The sequence below is a fragment of the Rhea americana genome, unplaced genomic scaffold, assembly GCF_003343005.1.
Source record: "Rhea americana isolate MKP2758 unplaced genomic scaffold, rheAme1 scaffold_397, whole genome shotgun sequence".
Taxonomy (NCBI): Eukaryota; Metazoa; Chordata; class Aves; order Rheiformes; family Rheidae; genus Rhea; species Rhea americana.
The window spans coordinates 217432-238576 of record NW_028186531.1 but is presented as its reverse complement, the minus strand read 5'-3'; the positions used below and the strand labels follow the sequence as shown (position 1 = coordinate 238576).

The window sequence follows — 21145 nt, the reverse complement described above, 5'->3', positions numbered from 1 at the left end:
AAAAGACAGATCCCCTTAGATGGCAGTCTCTCCCACCCATCCCTGCTGCATTGGCAGGTTTCACTACAGGAGTTAACATCAGGTTTCCACTGTACCTTTTCCAGCTTGACCTGGAACTCACGTCCACACTCCATAGGAGTGGTGAAGGCATCCAGATCCTGGCCCCAGAACGCAAAGAACTTCTCAATACGAAGGCTGCGGAGTGCATAATAACCAGCATTCCGAATCCCATACTTCTGTCCCATGTTCATCACCTCATTGTACACATGAAGAGCATACTGTGAGGGAAGGGTAAAACATACGGCTGCAGATAAGCACCAGGAAAGAGAGACAGCATCTGACACACCACCACTGACCTTACCGCGTCCTGCCTCTGCAGCACAAGAGGTCTGGCCAGTCAGCACGCTGCACAGAACATGGAAACCCTCCCACGTGACTTCTCCCGTTGTAAAATCGAGTCAGCTTTGGAAGTGTTACTCATTACGCACATACGGAGCTGCCTTAAGTAGCTACAGCTACAGTGCACTCTTACCTCTATAGGGATATACAGCATGAACCCAGGCTCTCCTGTGTGAGTGATACTCATCACGCGGATTCCATTAGCATAGCCCACACTCATCTCCTGCAGAATCAGAGAGGGTGAAAACATCAAACTAAAACACAGTACAGAGATGCAGAAGCAGCCACATCAAACAAACCACACTGACCAGCCTCTTCCCCTTCCTCACTGCAGTTTAYCATTGGCCTGCATGCAAAGAATTTAAATCTAAGAATCCAAATAGTAATACCACATTATTCAGACTTCATAATCACTTCATAACACCAGTAGCAAGTCTTTGAACTAGACTAGGACAAAGGCTTGTATTCTAAAGACAAGACAGAGGTTGAATAGATATCTGCTTAGCCTTTCAACACAACAGAAGACAATGACACCACAGTCGCTGATCCCAGCTGCCCCACTGACTGATAGCTTCATAACTGATTACATGAAATATGCCAAGATATCAAACAGCACCAAGGCTACTGCGAGTAGAATATTTAAAATAACTTTATATTCACCTGTACACTTAGTAAGTAGAAGCTAAAGGGAAGTAGYTAGGAAAATGAGGCTAATGAGCACATTACCAAGTTAGCTCAGTTAACTGCAGTAAATATGTACAGTTTTAAATTGATCTCTGACTACTCAGGATTGAATGCTTCCCCTTCTCCCATCCATGCTTCAAAAAACCTAACAGGGTAAGGAGAAAGGAAGCACAGTTACTCACCTTGCAAAAGAGAGAGGGAAAGTGTTCTGGAGTTACCGGGGCATAAGATAACTCTGACAAGACATCCACAGCACGAGGGCCGATCAGATTGAGAGCTAGAAAAAGGAAGGTAAGGATGTTAGGATGAGAGCAGAGAGGTCTTACCTGGTCTCTGACTTGCATACACCCGTGCCCCAACTTGTATTGCTCCTTGGGAAGCTGTGTAGCTCATGTCGTTTACTAAAATAATAGGTATATTTACATTTAGGAATGAAGGAAAGAGTCRTGGGGTTCAGTTAGACTCTTCTGACAGCCTGCAGGAAAGAAAAGCTGTCTTACAGTTTGTGCTTTCTAGGAGGAAGAGTCTGAATTACTGTTTTCATCCAATTCTTTGGAAAAGACACTCAAGCACCACTGTATACACCTTAAACAGTTAATTGKCATGCAGCACAAAGCACCATTTGTGATTTCAGTTTGCATAGCAAGGTCTGCTTTTGGTGRTTTCTTACCTGTGTACTTCCAGGTCACATCTTCCATGGTCACGTTGCTGTCGCTGGGCAAGCGATTCTTCAACCAGGACCAGCAATGGACTTGTTGGTCAGTAGGGGAAATCATAAAGAAGCTGTAATAGAAAAATTGGAACCAGGAAACAATCAACCAACAGCCAAAAGATGATTCATTTCTTCTTTACCAATGAACTACTGGAGCCATTCAACAACTTCCAAGCTAACATGAGACCAAAATGAACTYGTTTGTTATGACCATGACTAATGGCCCTTTAGACCAACGTCATCACAGGCCTTGACAGCAAACCCCAGTCTTCAAGCATCAGTAACAGTCTAGTGACAAAAAGGGAACAGAAGCACTAGGAATGGACTGCAGCCAGTTTTGAAAAGCTAAGGGCRTCCCAAAACTCATAAACATTTTGCAAAAGTATTTGCAGCTCTTCAAAACCAGCAGCTCTGACTACTCTAACAGTCAAAACAGAGCTTAATTCTCAAAACAATTTCTTGTTTCAGCAAAAATCTTTTCATACACAACAGTGACTATTATTAACAGCTTCTCAAAACAGAACTATACTTGTTATGTGAAAATGACAGTTATTTGTAGTACAAGTCTCTACAGTATCTTTCATATAAACTGTGAGCTACAGTGTATTATCAACACAGACAATACATTTCCAGAAATGATTAACACAAGGGGGAAAGCTGAGGGTTTCACACAGAGTAGGATGATACTTTTAAGCAATACAGGAATACAGACAGAAGAGGAAGAGAAAGAAAAGCTGTTTCTAAAAGTAAGAGCTGCAAAGGAAAATGTTTTCACACTAAGATAGTGAAAACATACATAGAAAATGGCCTATAGAAATAAATCAACACTATGCTGGACCACCAAAGTGTTTTTAAAATGAATAGAATTTCAATAAATTGCCAAGTGAGTCCAAAACAGTGAGGCTAATGATTAGGTTATGTGATCATGTTAGTTTGCATTAGAGACCACAAACAAGAACCACAAGTTTGCAGAGCTGAGAATCAGAGTAACCACATTGCAAGCAACCACAATGTAGGTMAAAATAACCAAAAAGAAGCGCCTTCAGCATGGAATTCTAATGAAAATATTGCCCAGGAGTCAATTAAAAAAACCCCATCCTCTCTGCATTTTAAATGAATATACACATAAGTAAAATCTAATGACTGAAAATATTTCGCCTTTTCAATTAAGAAACATTTGAAGGCCTAAAATTTTGTAGAAATTATGTTTTATCTGTAGTACCTGAAAAAGGTGTATTTTTCCCAATAATGGTAATTTCAGGGCTCCCTCTCTCACTGAGGTTATGGAATTAGGAGCATAGATAAAGAATCAAGACTTTTTTTAAAAAAGCGAAAGATTACTACAGGAGAAAAATATAAGSTAATGATCTTCATTAGGAGGCTCTTAGAGGCCCTAACATCAACAGGACGATGGTCAGACAAATATGCTGTGCGYGTACATACCTGCGTTTGTTCAGTCGGGCTATGCTGCAGTCATTCTCGTAGCCTCCTTTCTCGTTAAGCATGCCTGTATGCACAACATGCCCAACTGGCACATCCARGTCATTTGAGAAGAGATACTGCAGACTCTCCAGCGCCTGGTCTCCTGGGGACTATATGAATCAAAAGGGAAAGTCGGACAAACTGTCTCAGCAATACAAATTCACTGGGGCATTTTAAGATAGYACTAAAACTTTGGCCCATGGCTCAAGCTTAATAGGATACAATGGTGACAAAGTGTCAAAGTTTTCAGAAAGGTCAGTCTAGTTCTTTTTTCAGACTAAGCTGGTATTTCTATAAACTAAGCCCTAGATGGACAAAAAAAAAACAAAAAACAAAAACTCAAGCTTAATAGGATACAATGGTGACAAAGTGTCAAAGTTTTCAGAAAGGTCAGTCTAGTTCTTTTTTCAGACTAAGCTGGTATTTCTATAAACTAAGCCCTAGATGGACAAAAAAAAACAAAAAACAAAAAAAAAAACAACCTAAGCTAAACATTGTGGTACAACCTTGGCTTCCTCTATCTATCCTCAAATAGGACACACAGCATTTTACAAAAGCAGCTGAGAGCAAATAAAAGGCCACCTTTAGGAGGCTGATGCTTTGTCACTTCCCAGGTACTTACGCTTATTTCAAACTTAGTAAAAGATGACATGTCAATGACACAAACTGCTTCCTTACAGCACTTGACTTCTGAACCCACAATATCAAACCAATCTGGTTTGTAAAAGGTCTTGCTCTGATCCAAATCCAGTAGATCTAATGTAAAGAAAAATCAAAGGGACAATTCATAAACTCAATGAACTAAGAGCTCACACAGACCAATATGGATGCACTAGGCAGAGGAAAACATGATCTCACCTTTCCCAGGTGGGACAAAATATTTGACTCTCTCAAATCCATGTTTCTCCATCCACCTAGCTCCCTGTGCATCCAGACGGTCATATAATGGTGAAGTACGCAGCTGCCTGCCAGTCTGGAAGTCCCAGCGGGGAACTTTCAGATCACAAATGAGAGCTGCAATGGTCACAGAGATTCACTATTAGGTAAAGTGATTATCTTTATCTAAAATTTTCTTCCAGATTACCTATAAAGATATTTACTAATATCTGAACCAACAGTGAAATTCCTTCAAAACAATTCTGACTTTCTTCTTTTACTTTTGGAAATCAGCAAATCTGTTTTGATTAGCTATTCAAAATCAGAGTAACAATATGTGCACAAAACAATTACATTTGACAAATACTTCTGGTCTCATGACAATACTGTCAAGATAACTTAACAAAACTCTTTTTCCCCCCCATGAAACCATGCTGACCAGTATTAATTATTTCTGGTTCTTCACAGACGGTATACTGTAACAGCCTCTGATCATTCTGACAATACCAACACTATGGCAGACAGCCCACTGCTACAAGGATCATCTAGTCCAGCTCCTTCAAATATTGGCAGCTCTGTTCCTTTTAATTCTAACCTTTWACAAATGGCACCTATACCTTTTCACCTGATACATGATATTCCGATTTAGAAAAAAAAAAGTTACTCTAATAAACATTTAACATCCTCCCTGATTGCTACTGGGGAGTAATATTCAAGGATACTTGAGTATTTCTTTATAAATGTTAAGATTCTACTTGGGTCTCCTTACGTCAAAAACTACTTAAGAATGAAGACAAGACAGCTGATGAAACGAGCTGAGTACTTCTACATTYTGAGTCCAAAACAACTTTGCCCCGTACCGAAGACAAAGCACACAAACAGAAAAAAGTAYTGTACCAAGAACATCTCTTTAAGATTAAAAGTTAGTAAGAATGCTGCTAAGACAACAAGACTGTCCGTTCCCTTTCTCCTGGGTTTGTTAAGTTATCTTGGCTGTATTGTCATGAGACCAGACCTGGCTACATTGCCACAAGCAAGGCCAGGAGGAAGGAAAATGGTTCTCAGAATGACAACACTTGACAGAGTGGAGACGGTGCAGCAAGTACTGCTGAATGCAGAGAGACCTCACTTACGCATTACTTCCATCACACGGTGACGGAGGAAAGTGCGACTACTCTGAAGAGTACCAAAACGTTTCAAATCCAGAGGCCAGACGTTTTCTGATGGATAACCGTTTACCATCCACTCCGCCAGGTACCTGATTGGAGAAGCAAAGAGAGACTGAGATATTAGTTGATGTCTTATGAGCAAGAGTCTCGTTTTGAAGCCCAGACTCAAGGCGATTCAGACAYGAGAATTTCTTGCAATAGGGAGAAAACACAACTAACATGATTTTCTAAATACTGGTTGAACCTGGAAGATTTCCCTTTTATAAAACCCATCCACCAGATATCCAAATTACTAATCTCCCATTAAGATGAAACATACAGGGAAGCAGGAAGTTAAGGACACATGGTAAATGAAGCCAGAGACTGGACAGGTAGCCTGGCTGACACTTTGTCAAGTCCTCAGGCTACAGTACAAAAGGGAGCGCTGAGTATGTTTAAGTTGGAGTTAGGAGGCCGACTGCTTTGTCATTTTTCAGTACCTGGTGTAGGCTCAGCCACAAACCATCAGTGACAGCATTCATTTCAGCACGAGGTACCAGCCAAGTTATGTCTAGCTACACTTCTAGCAGTGAAGGAGGAAGGCATGCTCCAGAGCTAAAGGACAAAGGCAGCTCAGACCAAAGCAGAGCAGAAGGATCTGTTCACAGTCAGTAAACAGAAAAACAAAGGGGTTTGAAATTTATCATTAAAAGTTACATTAGCAAGCTAAGCTGCTTATCTCGAGGCTGTAGCAACACATGGACAAGTATCTTTTTACCTTCAAAAGTGATTCTAATTCTTAGAGAACCTCACTGCAAAGATTCTCTGTACTTTATTATGAGAAAGAAAAATGATGATTTCCTTCTTTGGTGAGTTAAACTATTAGACAACACACAGAAACTAGTGGAATCAAACGCATCCTGAGATCTCCCATGAAAAATGAGCTGCTTGTTAAGAAGACTGTATGACAGAAGGGATGCTGGGCTGTCAAAACCAAATGACAGTCAGAGAAAGTCATGACCATTTTGCAAGCCACTTTCTTGCTGCATGGCCATTATATGCCTGTCAAAGCATTTGCATTAACACAGGAATTGGATTTTAGTGGGAAATGATTATATCCCTAGCTCACTGGCAGAGGACAGTCTTAAAACATATTGGCAGCACCTCACATGGCATATGCAGTGTTTCATTGGCATCAGATTCACTGTTTTCAGTGAAATTAACTGCGTTAACTTGAATGCCCTAAGCACTATGGCCAAATTAAAAACTGAAGGGAATCAGGAAGTACAGAAGATTAGAGAACATGGGCTGCGCTAGGCTCTTATCTCTTTCCAGTAGATAAAAAATGGAACCAATTAGTTCTACAAGAAGCTTATTCAGTGTTCAGTGGGCTGCTGATCACTGAAATGTGGCCCCTAAAGAGAGGTGTACAGGATAGGAGAAAAGACCACCACAGGTTTGGAACATGCACAGGAGAACATAATCAGACTACGGCAACCATCCCCCTCCTTCACTCAAGTGGGAAACAAAAAGTCTTCTTTGTGTAGCGGAGAAGAGGTCTCAAATACTGACCAGAACAGTCTATATAGAAGGATCACCTGAGCAGCCTCTTTTCTTCATTAAAACCTTACTTATACATATAATAGTGATAAACCACTTACTTGCCTGCTCCCCCACCATATGAGATACCAGCTGAGTTCATTCCAGCCAAAACGAAGTAGCCCCGCACAGTGGGCGACTCTCCCATGATGCACCGCATATCTGGTGTGAAGGTTTCTGGGCAATTCACTAACTGCATGATCTGCAAAGCCTCCAAACCTGGCATTCTGCGCAGAAGGGCACTCAGAAGTGGCTCTAGTACCCAAGACAAACAAAAAAGACAGAAAGTCACTGCCTTCAGTATCTAAGCATTTCAGCTATTCCACCTTCGTCTTCAAACTGGACACAGACTAGCCTACATAAACCATGACAAAGAGGGCATGCTATCAGCTGAACAGATGGAAATGGCTTCCATGTTTAAATACCTTCACAGGATAAAYGGTGTACCAGCTGGATTGTATTAGATGAGCAGACCTAATCAMACTGCCCGAAATGGATGACACTGCCATATCATAAAACAGCCACACCGATTCAAGACCATGAGTTAATCTAGCCTAGTACTGTTTTCAGTAGTGGAAGAGAGTGCTTAATTTTGTAAGGGAAAACAATAGGAACAATAAGAGCAAGCAAATCTATGACACTTGTCCCACACAGTCTACTAACCTCCACTTACCTTCAGCTTAGAGGATTTCCTGAAAGCCTGATACTTTTATGTCTGTTTAGTGACGCCTAATGGATCTCTCTTCCAAGTACTTGACCAGTCTTCCCCAAATCTATGAACATATCTTACACCCACTGGCAAGGGGTTCCACAGGTCTACTGTTTGTTGTATGAAGAATCATTTCCTTTTGCTTTTAAAGTTATGCTCAAGTTGTTTGATGTCCCCTAGCTAACATAGTAGAAGAGACAGTGAACAGCAGATCCCCATCGACTTTATCAATCTCATTCAAGATGTTGTACAACTGTTTATTGCCCTTTGGTGACCTTTTTTTCAAAGCCCACTCAATCATTCCTCATCTGGAAACTGCTCCAAACCTTTGATCATCATCTTGCTGCCCTTCCTCAAGGTCTTTCTAGTAACATAACACCCTGGGAAGTTAGCGAGCCTAGAACACTACTTAGTACCTGGCAAACCAAAGATTTAGAGTTGCATAATGATGTTTTCTGTTTTGTTTTCTGGTCCTTTCCTAGCAATTCCTAACATGCCATTTGCTTTGACTGATGCTGAACAGATGTGAGAGTGATGTGCTGCTTCACTGTGAGAGTGACAGAGCACTGGAACGGGTTGCCCAGAGAGGTGGTGGAGTCTCCTTCTCTGGAGATATTCAAAGCCCGTCCGGATGCAGCCCTGACTAACATGCTCTAGGTGACCCTGCTTGAGCAGGGGTTTGGACTAGATGATCTCCAGAGGTCCCTTCCAACCTTACTGATTCTATGATTCTATGTCTTCATGGAACTAATATAACCCAAGGTCAGCTTAAAAGCCCGTAATTTTCTATGGTGAAGATAAGACCGTTTCCACCTAACCCATATAATGTGTCACTTTATACTTATCCTCATTGAATTTCCTTGCCACTTTATCGTTCAGTCACTCTTGAAGAGTCCTTCYGCAATTCTTCACAGTCTGATATCTGAGAGCTTTAATAAGGGGAAAAGCTATCTACTTTGTTTTTCTTGTCTAGAAGTACCTCTGTATAGCACTCTAGATAGAAGCCCTCAGGATTCAGCACTAGTAACACTCCGTTGTTTTACATATAAGCGCTAAAATGATCGATTTCRCACAACCTAGGAAGTTACAAACAGAAATAGTCTTTCTGACCTGATCTTTTTCTTCCCTCTCTCACGTATAGAATTCTAGAGCGAGAGCCTGAAGTTACAGATTACTTTTTCCTTATTGATAAAAAGAGGAGTCAGCGTTAAATATATCCGTATATCCAGCTCAATGTTTAAACAATTATGCAGACTACTTTAAAAGAGAAAGGTGTTCCAATCAAAGAGACTGGAGTAGTAATACAAGAGCTCAAACCACAGGAACTTTAGCCCTAGAAAAGGATCAAATACTTGCTGAGTAAGCTATGACTTTGCTCAACTTGTCAGAATGTTTGAATTCATAAAAGCGTAATGGTGGAACACAGCACGCAGTTGCTTCCAAAATTTAGGCAATTTGTGGGTGCCATTGAGCAGTGCCATTTCATTTCAGCAATATCTAAAAAAATCAAAAGGGGAGAAATTGGGTGCAAAGCTCAAGTAACTCATTAGTGAAACTGTATCTTCAAGGAAGCCTGTAGTCATCTATAAATCTAAAAATTTTCAGCATGTTCCAGTACGAAAGTGCACCCCATTCTGGCTCTGCCCCATCACCCTGGAGTTTAAGCTGTTTATGGTATCCAGCAAGATATCCGACAGAYAGAAAAATAAGATACATCAATTTAAACTGGGGAGTAGCTGGAAGAATGCAGAAAGAGCTCAGTGAAAGTCTATTTGTGCTCAGAGTCACAGACGAAGGCATGGGCAGTCACAAGGAAACCAGAGATCTCTGACTTTAAATAAAAGGCAGATTTGAAGTAATGATGAGATGGCAMACATGAACTTATGAGGCATAAGAGAGGGGAAAAAAAAACCCACACTATGTTCTTTCCTATAGAAACAACCCTCCACTTAAAAGCACATACAAAACTCAAAAATCCAATAATATGGGAAGAAAAACACAGAACATTTGGAATATAACAAACCACCATACTGTCAATGGTGGGATGAAGTCTGGGAAGCAACGCCAYGAAGTCCTATCCCCACATAAGAACTTCCACCAATGGAAATACACTTGGCAGTCACTGCTGAAGAGAGTTGCAGAAACAAAATACCATGGCTACATGGCAGGTCACCAGTGCTCATTGACAGGGTCACAAGAGGAGCTGCAGGCGGCACTGACAGTCAAAAATCAAATGTGATGGAAGAACAATGTTGGAAAGTTTATGTAGTACTTCACTGCACTAGAGGAAATTAATATGTGCTGAAGGTAAATGGGTGTTTTTTAATGCTTCACAAATGTTTGCGTAGTCCTTGGTAAAGGGGTTTTACACAAATTACTGACAAATGAAGAGACAAATGAATTCGAGAGAACATTCGTGTTTCCCACATCTTTCAGATAAAGGCAGACGCACAAGCTAGCTGGTCTACAACAGCCTGCCTTTTCACTAACTCTGCCTTCTGCTGAAGCCATATGTTCCACTGCTGCTGTTTTTTTCCCTCTGACATACCAAAATGATCCCAGTCTTCCTGGAGGTTCTGAATCTCCAGCTGGTTCCGTCCCTCYGTGAAGAGAGGCTTGGGGTTTTTCTCAAAGCCTCCTGAAAGGATGCCACCYTGCCAGTTGCGTATGTAGATCCTGCCATCCGGGTCTACAACAGCTGCAGAGGAAAGAAAACATGTGGGAAGCGAACTGAGAGAAGGGGTAAGTATCTCGGACCATAGTTCCACCAGCACTGCATGGAGGTCGGGTGATAGGCTGGCCAAACTAGCAGCCCACTGCCATGAGAACGGACAATCTCAGTCCCCCAGCTCCACACTTCCATGCCAGTTCTGGTTCTCACATGACCCTTTGGTGAGCCAGTTTAAATTACTAAACCAGCATTACCTCTCCTCACAACCACGCACACCCACTTTGGGGAGCACAGTAAACACAACTGAATCTAAAGAGCACTAAAACCAGCAAGGTTGTGTTACCGGAAGCAAAAGGACACAAAAGGCAGCCATAACCCACCTGGCACTAAAAAGTTATTATACTGACTTAGCTCTACTGGAACTGCACCCAAGACCAGACCTACCACCAACAGATGTCTGTCCTCTCCCTTCCCTTTTTCTTCTTTTATTAAGAACAGCTAATTTTAATGGGCATGAGTCACTGATCCACTCTGCTGCGGGGATATCAGCACAAAGAAAGTAGTCAGCACTGGGGTAAGGAAAAGTGGTCTGGTCAGGATGGCTTCCTTCCAGTGGTATTGTCAACTTGAAGCATTTGTGAATTTCCACCTAGCATGCTTCGTAGTAGTTTTTCCACACAGAGAAAAACCAGGAATATATATATTTTTAGATTACAAAATTAAATAAAGCGAAGTACTCGGGGTCTCTTGTCAGAGAGCTAAATTCCCTAGAGAGCATAAACATTACTCACCAGGAGCAGAAGCTCTTACTAAAGACAAGTGAATAAGAAAGTTTTCCTCTTCCCAATCAGTTTTCAAGGCCTTTCTTTAAAAGAGTCAAAAGCCAGAACTTGGGGGAGGAGGAGGAGGAGGAGGAGGAGGAACTACCTCAAGTGCTTTGGTTGTCCCTACAGCTCATAGATATGTAAATGTCACTGTAAAGCCTTAGCTTCACTTAGAGGAAAGGAATAGATGGGCCATTTGGGGACAGCAGCCTGAAAGGAAAACATAGTAGCAAGGCTAGGATCCTCCCTCCAGCTCACAAAAGCAGCAGTCAAGTCTAAAACACACTGGCTTGTCAAACTAGAGTTAAGGTCATTCTCCTCCCTAAATTGACAAATTCTGAAAATATCAATTCCTGTAATAAAAGTTTTCCCAAGAATAAGGGAAGAGATTCTTCCTACCACTGAAAGAGGACACTAAGAGCAAGTCTGTTGGAACGTACTTCACAATCCTAACTGAGCCGAGAACTGATAGCCCTTAGTTAGTTTTTTTTTTCTTTTGTCACAATACACCTACCTCACCTTGGAAAGGCAGATAAAATTCGCCAAGAAAAGTGAAACAGAGCTCAAGAATTCTTACTTGGCATGCTGCTTGCCAGAGGTTCCTGCAAAGGATATGTCAGGAGGTAGAAGTGTTCACAGGCATGGACTGGGATACTGACTTGTTCCTCCCCAGAGTGTCCCAGCTCATAGGCCCACTGAAAGAGAAAGAAGAAAGAGAAAAAAAAAAGAAAAAAAAAGCATGTTAAAATGCAAAAGGAGAAAACTAACTCCAATTTTAAAAGGTAGAAAGAAAGCAAGCGCACAGCTCACCTCTGGTGTTTTGCTTTCATAAAAGACCAAGTCAGATTTGGTCTTGTCCCTTAAACAGAAGATTTGTGCTGCTTTCTTAAAATTTGAACTGTTTGAGACAAAAATTGTTTTTTCTGTTCCTCATATAACATCTAGAAAAGTGGGGTGCTGACTCAAGACTAAGAATTATCAACTTACAATACAAAAGCAAAAATAAGTTTTATTCACCAATGTCAACATTATGCTCAGACTCTAAAAACAAAAACAGAAAGGATTTAGGTGCCTACACTGCTAGGATGTCATATTAACAAGACAGTAAATTGCAAGCTGAGAAAAAGCAACTGTCAGATGTATTTTCACAGCAGAAAAGCAACAGTACTTTAAAAAGAAAAAAACAAAACTTAAAATTCTAAACATAGCCTTCTGCAGCAAGATGAAGGATAGGGAGAAACTGAACTGTCTCACTATGGGCCAAAGCAAAATCCTTCGTGGCAAAAGGGTGCATCCCTCCTGAGAGAGGGGGGCAAAGGCAGAGCTGCAGTGCCAAACTGCAGGGTGCTCCTCAGCAGGACAACATCCACTCTGCAAGGCCAAGCAAATGGCAAGCACTTACTTTCCTCCTCCACACCCCTGCTGTTCTAAGAAGCTGAATGACAGGACTTTGATATACTTCAGTAAACCAGGTCAAAGCATGAACAGTATAAACAAATAAATAAATCCCTGAATAAAGTGCTCTCCTTTTTTAGTATAAGAAGAGTTTTTAGAATCCAATACCCGTGCAGCAAAAACTCAGCTCTGATTAGCAGAGTAATGCTTTTTCAGAGAAAGCAAAAGAAACAACACTAAAACTATGGCTACTCCAAGCATTACTTAGAATCATAGAATTGGTAAGGTTGGAAGGGACCTCTGGAGATCACCTAGTCCAATCCTCAAACAAGTAGCCCRTACAGGGATCGAACCCGCAACCTTGGCGTTATTAGCACCATGCTCTAACCAACTGAGCTAAACGAAACCCCAATAAGGTTGGAAGGGACCTCTGGAGGTCATCTAGTCCAGCCTTCAAGCAGAGCCCATACGGGGACAGAACCCACAACCTTGGCATTAGCAGCACCACGCTCTGACCAACTGAGCTAAACCTGCCCCCAAATAACACACACAGGCAGTCATGTGGGAGGACTACTATTGTCCTTTTGGTAGTCTGATCTATAAATGGACATTTTTCTGTTCCGTGGAGCAAACAGTTTTGGCCTGCGAAGTATTTGCCTAGTCTGGCAGAAAGAAAGTGGCTTTATTATTTTTTTCTGGAGTTCCCTGAAAGATCTCTTTTTAATAATACAGAAAAATCTAAACCAAAGGGAAAAAAAAGAAAGAAAAATCTTAATAATCCAACCTGGCCAGCGCAGTTGACAAAGTACTGGCATGAAATCTGTCCTCTGTCAGTCTCAACTCCAGTCACACGACCCTTCTGGACCAAGACATGACTGACACTTGTCCGTTCGTGAATCTGGACACCTGAGAAAACATAAGAAAGTCAGTGTACCACCAGCTCCCATTCCGAAGTGTCAAGCTGCTAACATTAGACACAGTTTAAAAGCTTGTTTTCTCTTTAAGACAAAATTTTTATGCTCAACTCGAAAATTCCTAAGTGAAACCCTGTCATTTGTAAAACAGCATGCATTTATCTTGAACATGCATAATTGAAAGGCTTGTTTTGTGAAGAGTTACAGTATTCTTTCCTAGGTGACAATCTGGGTGATAAATACACCCCCGTATCAAAAACATGAGAAAAAGATCTCTAAACCATAGGCTTCCTTCAATTATAATTCCTTTATGCCACAAAGTCTGAGGCTTCAGATGGCAAGACTGCTTGTTCTTTTACGGAAACTCAGTCATTTTATGAAAAAAAAATCACTTAACAGTATTCAAAAACAGCAATACTAAAAGAGATCATTATTTGTCTACACAAAAAGCTTTGTAACATTTAGCCTCTAAATACTTATTCCTCTCTTAGAAGGACATCAAGTCATAAAAAAACAAACAACTTCCAAAGCCCAACAAATAGCACATAACTGAGCAGCACTTCAAGAGCATGAAAAGCAACTGTTTTTTGGCCCCAATTCACTATGCAGAAAATATGCATATACAGTATAGCCATTCTACTTCCACTAATGACCCTATTTAACGTCTTCCTAGGTAGCTTCTTCCAATCTGATGGATTTTGATGCTTAATGAGCCCCATCCCCGCCACCAAATCTATGCTTTGCTCCATTTTCAAGCCTCTCCAAATGTGCCAAAGCGTTGTCCAAATAACGTTTACCACTTCACTTCCAAACGCACTGAAAGAGTATATGCTCAAGGATATAATCCACAGGAGTCATGCCTTTTGCTTTGTAGATAACTAAACTCTTCTGATGTGCAGTCTGGTCTAAGGCCCTATTAAGGATTGTATTTATGACAAAACACTGTGGGTTTATTCGAAGAAATATGTAATGAGTACAGCAAAATGGCGCTTGGGCCATCAAAGCAGATCCCCAGAATACAGGGGTAAAAAAAAAAATCAGTCTATTTTTTTTCAAGGGGAAAAATAGGTTTAAAAGAATATGAATGTTACACAAACGACCAAGTTTTGGTTTTTAACGCCCAGTTTCAGCCCCAAAACTGATGGCATCCTCAAGCAGAAAATTATATTCTTTTCTGGAAACAAGACACCTATCATGCAGGACAGCATTCTATAGATCAAAAAACACTCATACCATTCCGCGAGGCAGCAGTTGCCAGAGCCAGACTCACATCGGCAGATGACACGAGTGCATCTCCTGGTACATACATGGCCCCCACAAGGTCATGAATGTTGATAAGCGGGTGGAGCTGCGCCACTTGCTTCGGGGTGATAATTTCACAAGGTATTCCCATTACACTGCCACAAAACACAAGCAAAATACTGTCACTAGTCCTGCAGGAGAGCTGATGCGAAGTCGAGATCGGTTAACGTTTCCTGCTTATACGTACTTCAGCGATGAAGCAATGCGTTTCAGAGAGATTAGTCGATCCTGAGTCTGAGCCAGTGAAATAGAGCCTGTCTTCATGTACCCTATGACAATGACCAAAATCAAGTCAGATTTGGACAGGATCTTTGAATTCTTTTAATCTCAGACCCATTGCTTTAGACCCATTGCTTCCATTATGCAGGAACTAGGAAAACCCAGATCCCTGCATTATCAACTAGTAATCAAAACCAACTTTAGTCAACATTTCAAAAAGGCAATTTAATTATGATTTATGTTCTAACCCCTCAATTGTCCTACATTTATCTGTGTTTATAACATAATCAAACTGTGTATATGCTACCAATTAAAAGAGAAGAGAGGTTACTGGCAAACAGAGAAAATGTCATCTAATAACTACTCAATCAGAATAAAACCTTAACCACTAAAAGCACGACATTTTGTGGCAACTCGACCAGCTGCAATAGACTCCACTACTCTCTAAATACTGGCCTTAATTACAGGCACAGTTATTGACCTGTGGTGAGTTTGACACATAGCACAAGTCCCCGTAACCAGGAAACTATCAGTGCTGAAGTTCTCCGTATCAGGTGCATGCCTCAGCATTGTGGCCAGAGTGAGAGGAAGGATTTCAACACAACATTTCCTTGATGTTTCCAGGAGCAAGACCAGGGTAAAATATCTTGTTTTGCCTATGTTTAGCATTTCTGTTAACCCTTTTGTTCTTCTGAGAAGTGAATTGGTGCAGAAACTGGGTCATTTGCTCTAGTCTCTGCCATACAGTTCTTAGTCTCTCTGAAAAAATTAATCCACATTTGTCCAAGATACAAAAAACAGAAAAAAATGACTACATTTTGCAAGTAACGTGCCTTCAGTCTGAGCATCTGATACTCTTCCTCCCATTCTTCTGATCACATTAGTAACACTCCTTTGCATCTGATTCACTCTAAGTATATCATTTTGGAACGGGAACCACCAACTCTAAGACACTGTAAAATTACATTAGTAGTTCAGTGTTAGCACTTTGATTGTATTTCCCAAAGATTCCTCAATTACTCAAAGATTACACTTTTAGTACCTGTTTTTATTCCTGTCTCTTGTTCCAGCTGCTGATACAGCTTGTTGGAATAATCTGCCATCTTGAGCTCTATGGACACTGGCCTGGCTGTGCTCACAATGCCAGCACAAAATCGAGTAGTTCCAGCAGCCAATCTGCAAGAGAAGTTGCAAAGAAAATCTCATCCAGCTGACATGTAGGGAAGCAAACAACCTCCCCCCACCAAGAATGCTGCTCCAGCAGCTCTACTGACAGCACAAGCCAAACAACAACCTCTCCCCCAAACATATCAGACCAAAAGCTGTCCATCAAATAGACAGTGTTGATTTCAGGTGGCAGGAACTTACACAAAGTATCACAGATTTGCTTCTTAATAATCAGTGTCTGCTGCACTGTATATGGAAATAAAATCAGCATAAAACAAAATTCACAGATGCTAGCAATGACTGCTTGAGATCTCAAAATGTGTGATGTTAACTTGTATGCATCAAGCATCTTCTCTTTTTGGAATATACTATCAGCTGCAGACACCATAATCAGACGCTTGCACTCCCAGACAAAAGTGAATCTTTTAAGCATTCCTGACAACAAGCTCAGTTTTAGTGTATGGGAAAGAAACTATCTTTTTCTTTGTTACAGAAAAAAGTAGCTCTCCCACAGCCTCATATTTTCCTGTGGACACATCTGCCCTGTACCAACCTAAGCTAGGGTGTTTGCATGGTGCAGATGCAAATCCACAGCAGCACACTGTAGCAAGCAGGACAGCTCTCCTCCTTGTGATCCTGGGGCTAGCACACATCTCTTGATTCGCTTATGTGAGCATCCTATTTCACTGAACAACACAGACAGCTTCTCAGGAGCAAACTGCAAAAGCTCTCCTATTAAAATCCAAAGTGTGACAATCTGTCTGGGAGCCTGCCACAGAAGCATGAAACCCTGTAACTGCACCTGCTTAATACAGAGATGGAAAACTATGGCCAAGAGTACATAAATAAGCCCTTCTGAGAATCAACAAGTTGAAAAGTAATTATCTATAGCAAATTTCAGACACCTGTTTATTATGGCAATAAAACTTCAACTCCTTTCAAGATGCAGCAAGGGAGACTTTTGAACTAGCTGTGAAGCATCCTATTGTGCCATGGAGCAACACAAAGCACAAAAGCCAAGTTACCTGAGAGCTGCTACCAACAACAATATAGCATCACATAAACTGCATCAATTAGAGCCGCTGGCATACAGACAAATTCTTCAGAGATCAAATTAAGGTGGTAAGAGTTTAACACACTAATGGACTCTACCCTCTACTTGAAAGAAAATTATTACAAGCAAGCTACACAAAATACGTAAAGAATCATGGGTCCGGAACAGAAGTTGCTTATCAGACTCAKGATAATCAAAGTTCCTTTGGGAAAAAAAGAAGTGAAGGCATCCATTTTCTCCCCCCCCCCTTTTTTTTTTACTGCTATTTTAATTTATTTCATGAAAAACATTGTTTAGTCATCCAATTCAACCAAAATGTACTATCTTATTACTTCTTTTACATAAGGTGTCAACTGAAACTAGCTGGGACCTTTGGTGAATACCTCTGGGAGAGCAGCACATACAAGCAGAGAAGTAAGCTGATACCCAAGACACCTAGACTCTAAGATGGCAGCTGAGCCTTTTATAAAGTTGTTAAAAATTGCTTAGGCTTGTCTGAAGCATGACCTAACACTTGGTGCTAACTTTGCCTTAACTATAGTAGGCATTAAAAAGGTGTTAGCGTATTGACTAACATGCACTTACTGACCAGTCTTCAAGACCTGGCCTATTCCTTTCTCAATCTTCCCAAACTGCAGTGTGGTAATACCTAATTTACGCAACACAAAGGAGATCAATAAACAAAGAATGCTAAATTAAGCACAAATATCCAAGCACTTAGTACTAAGATAAAGTAACTAAGAAAAAGAGTATCCCCATGTTTGTCCATACTGCAGGCTAAATACACTAAGTACAGTCAAATGATGCCACCAGTTTAATCAGCTTTGCTTCTCAGGACAGGGGCACCATATGAGAGAAACTTAAAAACTCTTAAGTTGGATGATGCAGGGAGAGACACAACCTCTAGAATGCTTTTGGTGCAGCTCACTTCTGAAATTTTATAAAGAAAGCACTTTAAAGGGTTTTAATCACATGCTCTAGCCTACCTGCCTACCTGATTTCTTTCTTTTTCCAAAGCAAGATTTCCCTTGGGTGGAAAAAAGGCTTGGGTTTCTTTGTGTCTTACATCTCTGCTGGYCTTTCTACTGTGCAGCAATTACCAGGAGATAGATACATCTATTTCTTTTCCCTTATTAAACCACTCTTAAACAATTGTCTAATTGTTTGGTGAAGAGCTGCTGTAAAGATAAAAGACCTACTAAAACCTCTGCAGCACAGACAGGTTAAGACAAGACAATTAGATTTAAGCCTAGCTCTCTCTCCACTTGCTTTCACAATACTTCCAAGTCATCTTCCCTGTTGCTAAAGCAATCCTGCAATTTTCCATTTGCCAGGCAAGCCTTTGACAAGATTATTTTTGGTCTAGCATCTCCATATTATTACAGAAATTCAGCACAATAATCAGTTGTGAAAGGTACTCTTTTTGCTGTGTCCTTAGTCGCAACAGCTGAAACATGGTTAACCATGCTTACCATAATTTAATGCTAGGATTTTTGTTAATGCAACATTTTTCTTTTCCCTTGAGCATGCACATAGACTGAGCTTGTGCAGCATGTCAYGTGATGAAGGTCTTTTATGGGGATCTTCACATCCCAACCTAAACTCCCTTAAAAATGAAGCCTAGCAGCTAATTGCAGCCAAAAAGACCCTGCTTTCAAGGTCTCAAAGACTCTCCAATTTCCTCTCTTTGCAGCTGTGAAGACCTTGACACTCCCTACTTCCCAGCAATGCAAAGTCAAGAAGTCATAGCTAATTATTCTTGGAAACAGCATCAGGTAGGAAGCTCTGAGCTGGAAGGTAACAATTCTCCATCCAGCAGGTATTCAGGGTGTTCGAAGCTGCTGCGATAAATACCTCTTCAAATGTCCAAACACAGGTCTTAGCACTGTCTCACGCCAAAATCCCCAGACTCCTTAATGAAAATACCAAGAATCCACTTCTGAGGCAGAGATCTAGTCAACAGAAAAAGGCTGCACAGTAAACTTCAAACAGGATCTGTGTACTCCAGCACAGACTTCAGATCCAACTCACCAAAGAGCATATAAAGTCTTTTTCTACCTCGTACTCAACCAAATTATAACGAACTAGACTATTTTGCAGAGAGGCATTAAATCCTTGTAATAGACAAACTCTAGAAAATCAAAGCCTTTAACCAGTTTACAGGGTTAGGTCATCTCTGTGGTATAACCTCCATATCTGCAGTCTCTTTGAAGTCTTGCTAGTGGCGCAACACTTCATTTACCTACCCCAGCCCAGTTACAGAGAAGGTCACTGGGGGCTGGATGGTGTATACAGATTTTTAGATYTTCTAAAAGATCTAAAAGATCTGTAAGTATTTTGTTAAAATGTTCCATCTTTGCAAATTGCATGTGTTTATTTTYTGCACACTCAGCACCTATAAGTAAAACACAGACCACCTTTAGTCCTCTCTCTCTCAGGCTGTTCCTAATGCCAGTATGTTTCTTGTAAGGCAAAAKCATGTAAGCTGTTCCAACTCTTACAGCCCAAATCGCTGCAGGCAGGCCTGAACGTAAAGCTAAACCTCCTCCAAACATATGCAAACATTAAAGAAAATACGAGTTCCTTTGCCTACTCCATTATTTCCCATACCTACACACAAGTACCTTCATCATTCATGGCTAGAAGTTTGCAGAGGAAGRTTTAGTAAACAAAAATACCTTATATTCTGAGTCTCCTTACTTAAGGGTCACTTCAGAAATTAGCAAGATCATAATACTGGTTGAGTAGAAGCTTAGTGTGAATGTGAAAGCTCAGATTTCAGGTTGTTAATAATTTGTGACCTCTCCATCTCCTCCACCACATGAGAGAAAAGTGGAGTGGCAGGACTTTTTAGAAGCAGCTTTTACAGCTTCATCATACAAAGGATACCCTTCACCTTTCAGGTCTGCCCTGTGCACATGAAGGAGCAGTAAGTCTCATTAATAATGTTCAGCATAAGCCTATTCCATGGCTCCAAAACCAGGTAATAGGTAAAAATAACACATTACAGTAGATGCTGCTAGGATGCATGCATGTTCTGTCTATTTTTGTTATGAGAAAACCTTAATCCTTACCTGCCCTGCTCAAGTAAGACTATATCCTTCCAACCCAGCTTGGAAAGGTGATACGCCACCGAYGTGCCCATGATTCCACCACCACAGATGACAACCTGCGCCTGTGCTGGCAAGGAAACTGGATGAGGTTCTGCTGTACTTGAGGTACTTCGCCGGGAGCACGTCATTCCTCTCCATCTTGGCTTAGCTGCCCGCCACCGGACATCTGACAGTAATCGGAGAAACATCCTGGCAGCTATTTATTAGTTTTCTTAAAGCGTCACCCTAGATGAGTTCAGACGTTAGCTCAGTAACACTCCTTCTAGGAAGGAAAGACAAAAATCACATTCCTGCTTATCTTGTTTTAAGAAAGGTTGGCAGTGGCAAATATCACATGGTGTATYGAGTATGAGGGAACACGTGAATGCTGATAACAAACAAGACAGCAGTTATTCAGTCCCTAAAGAACAGTCTTAGTATTAAATTTAAACTTACATAGCTCAAGTAACAGGTACAGAACATTACACCTTTATTTTGGACGGCAGCACAAAYTGACAATGACCAAAGAACAAGATGAGAGCTGAAAACAAAGGCCAAGAAGGTTCTCACGCCAACAACAGGCGGATCAGAGAAAGCCCACGAGCACGGATGGAACACACTCCAAAATCCTCCGCGGGCTACCTCCGAAAGGCTYGGGTTAGCAAGGCAGCAGATAAGCTTGATGGTAGCGTTGCGATCTCAACAACCAGAGCGAAGGGCTGCAGACGTACTTCCCGACAGCGCTGGTTTCGCAGGATGCTACCCGGGAACTCCCGGGGCGGCAGCCGCAGGCCGCTGACGGGCTCAGGGCCGGAACTCGGCAGCTAAAACGCCGCTTCTCCGCTCCTCGCGCCGCCTGCGTTACACCGGCCGCGCCGCGCTAAGAGAAACGGCCGCG

The 21145-nt window shown here is 41.3% G+C and overlaps 1 protein-coding gene across 2 annotated transcripts in view; it reads right to left on the bottom strand.

Moving 5' to 3' along the window:
- The window catches only part of PDPR (pyruvate dehydrogenase phosphatase regulatory subunit), a 28761-nt gene extending 7627 nt beyond the window's left edge, over positions 1 to 21134 (bottom strand). For both annotated transcript variants that reach the window (XR_014896903.1, XM_085313828.1), the window contains exons 1-16: positions 20230 to 21134; positions 15977 to 16110; positions 14903 to 14984; positions 14647 to 14810; positions 13284 to 13405; positions 11682 to 11799; positions 10158 to 10307; positions 6963 to 7155; positions 5287 to 5411; positions 4136 to 4291; positions 3900 to 4033; positions 3239 to 3387; positions 1754 to 1866; positions 1266 to 1360; positions 533 to 622; positions 96 to 278 (exon numbers count right to left, since the gene is read on the bottom strand). Coding sequence is in view for 1 of the 2 variants with exons in the window: in XM_085313828.1 (XP_085169954.1) it covers positions 96 to 278; positions 533 to 622; positions 1266 to 1360; positions 1754 to 1866; positions 3239 to 3387; positions 3900 to 4033; positions 4136 to 4291; positions 5287 to 5411; positions 6963 to 7155; positions 10158 to 10307; positions 11682 to 11799; positions 13284 to 13405; positions 14647 to 14810; positions 14903 to 14984; positions 15977 to 16110; positions 20230 to 20456 (2235 nt within the window). In the remaining variant the exon portion in view is untranslated. The remainder of the gene's footprint in view (positions 1 to 95; positions 279 to 532; positions 623 to 1265; positions 1361 to 1753; positions 1867 to 3238; positions 3388 to 3899; positions 4034 to 4135; positions 4292 to 5286; positions 5412 to 6962; positions 7156 to 10157; positions 10308 to 11681; positions 11800 to 13283; positions 13406 to 14646; positions 14811 to 14902; positions 14985 to 15976; positions 16111 to 20229) is intronic.
- Between the last annotated feature and the right edge of the window lie 11 nt (positions 21135 to 21145).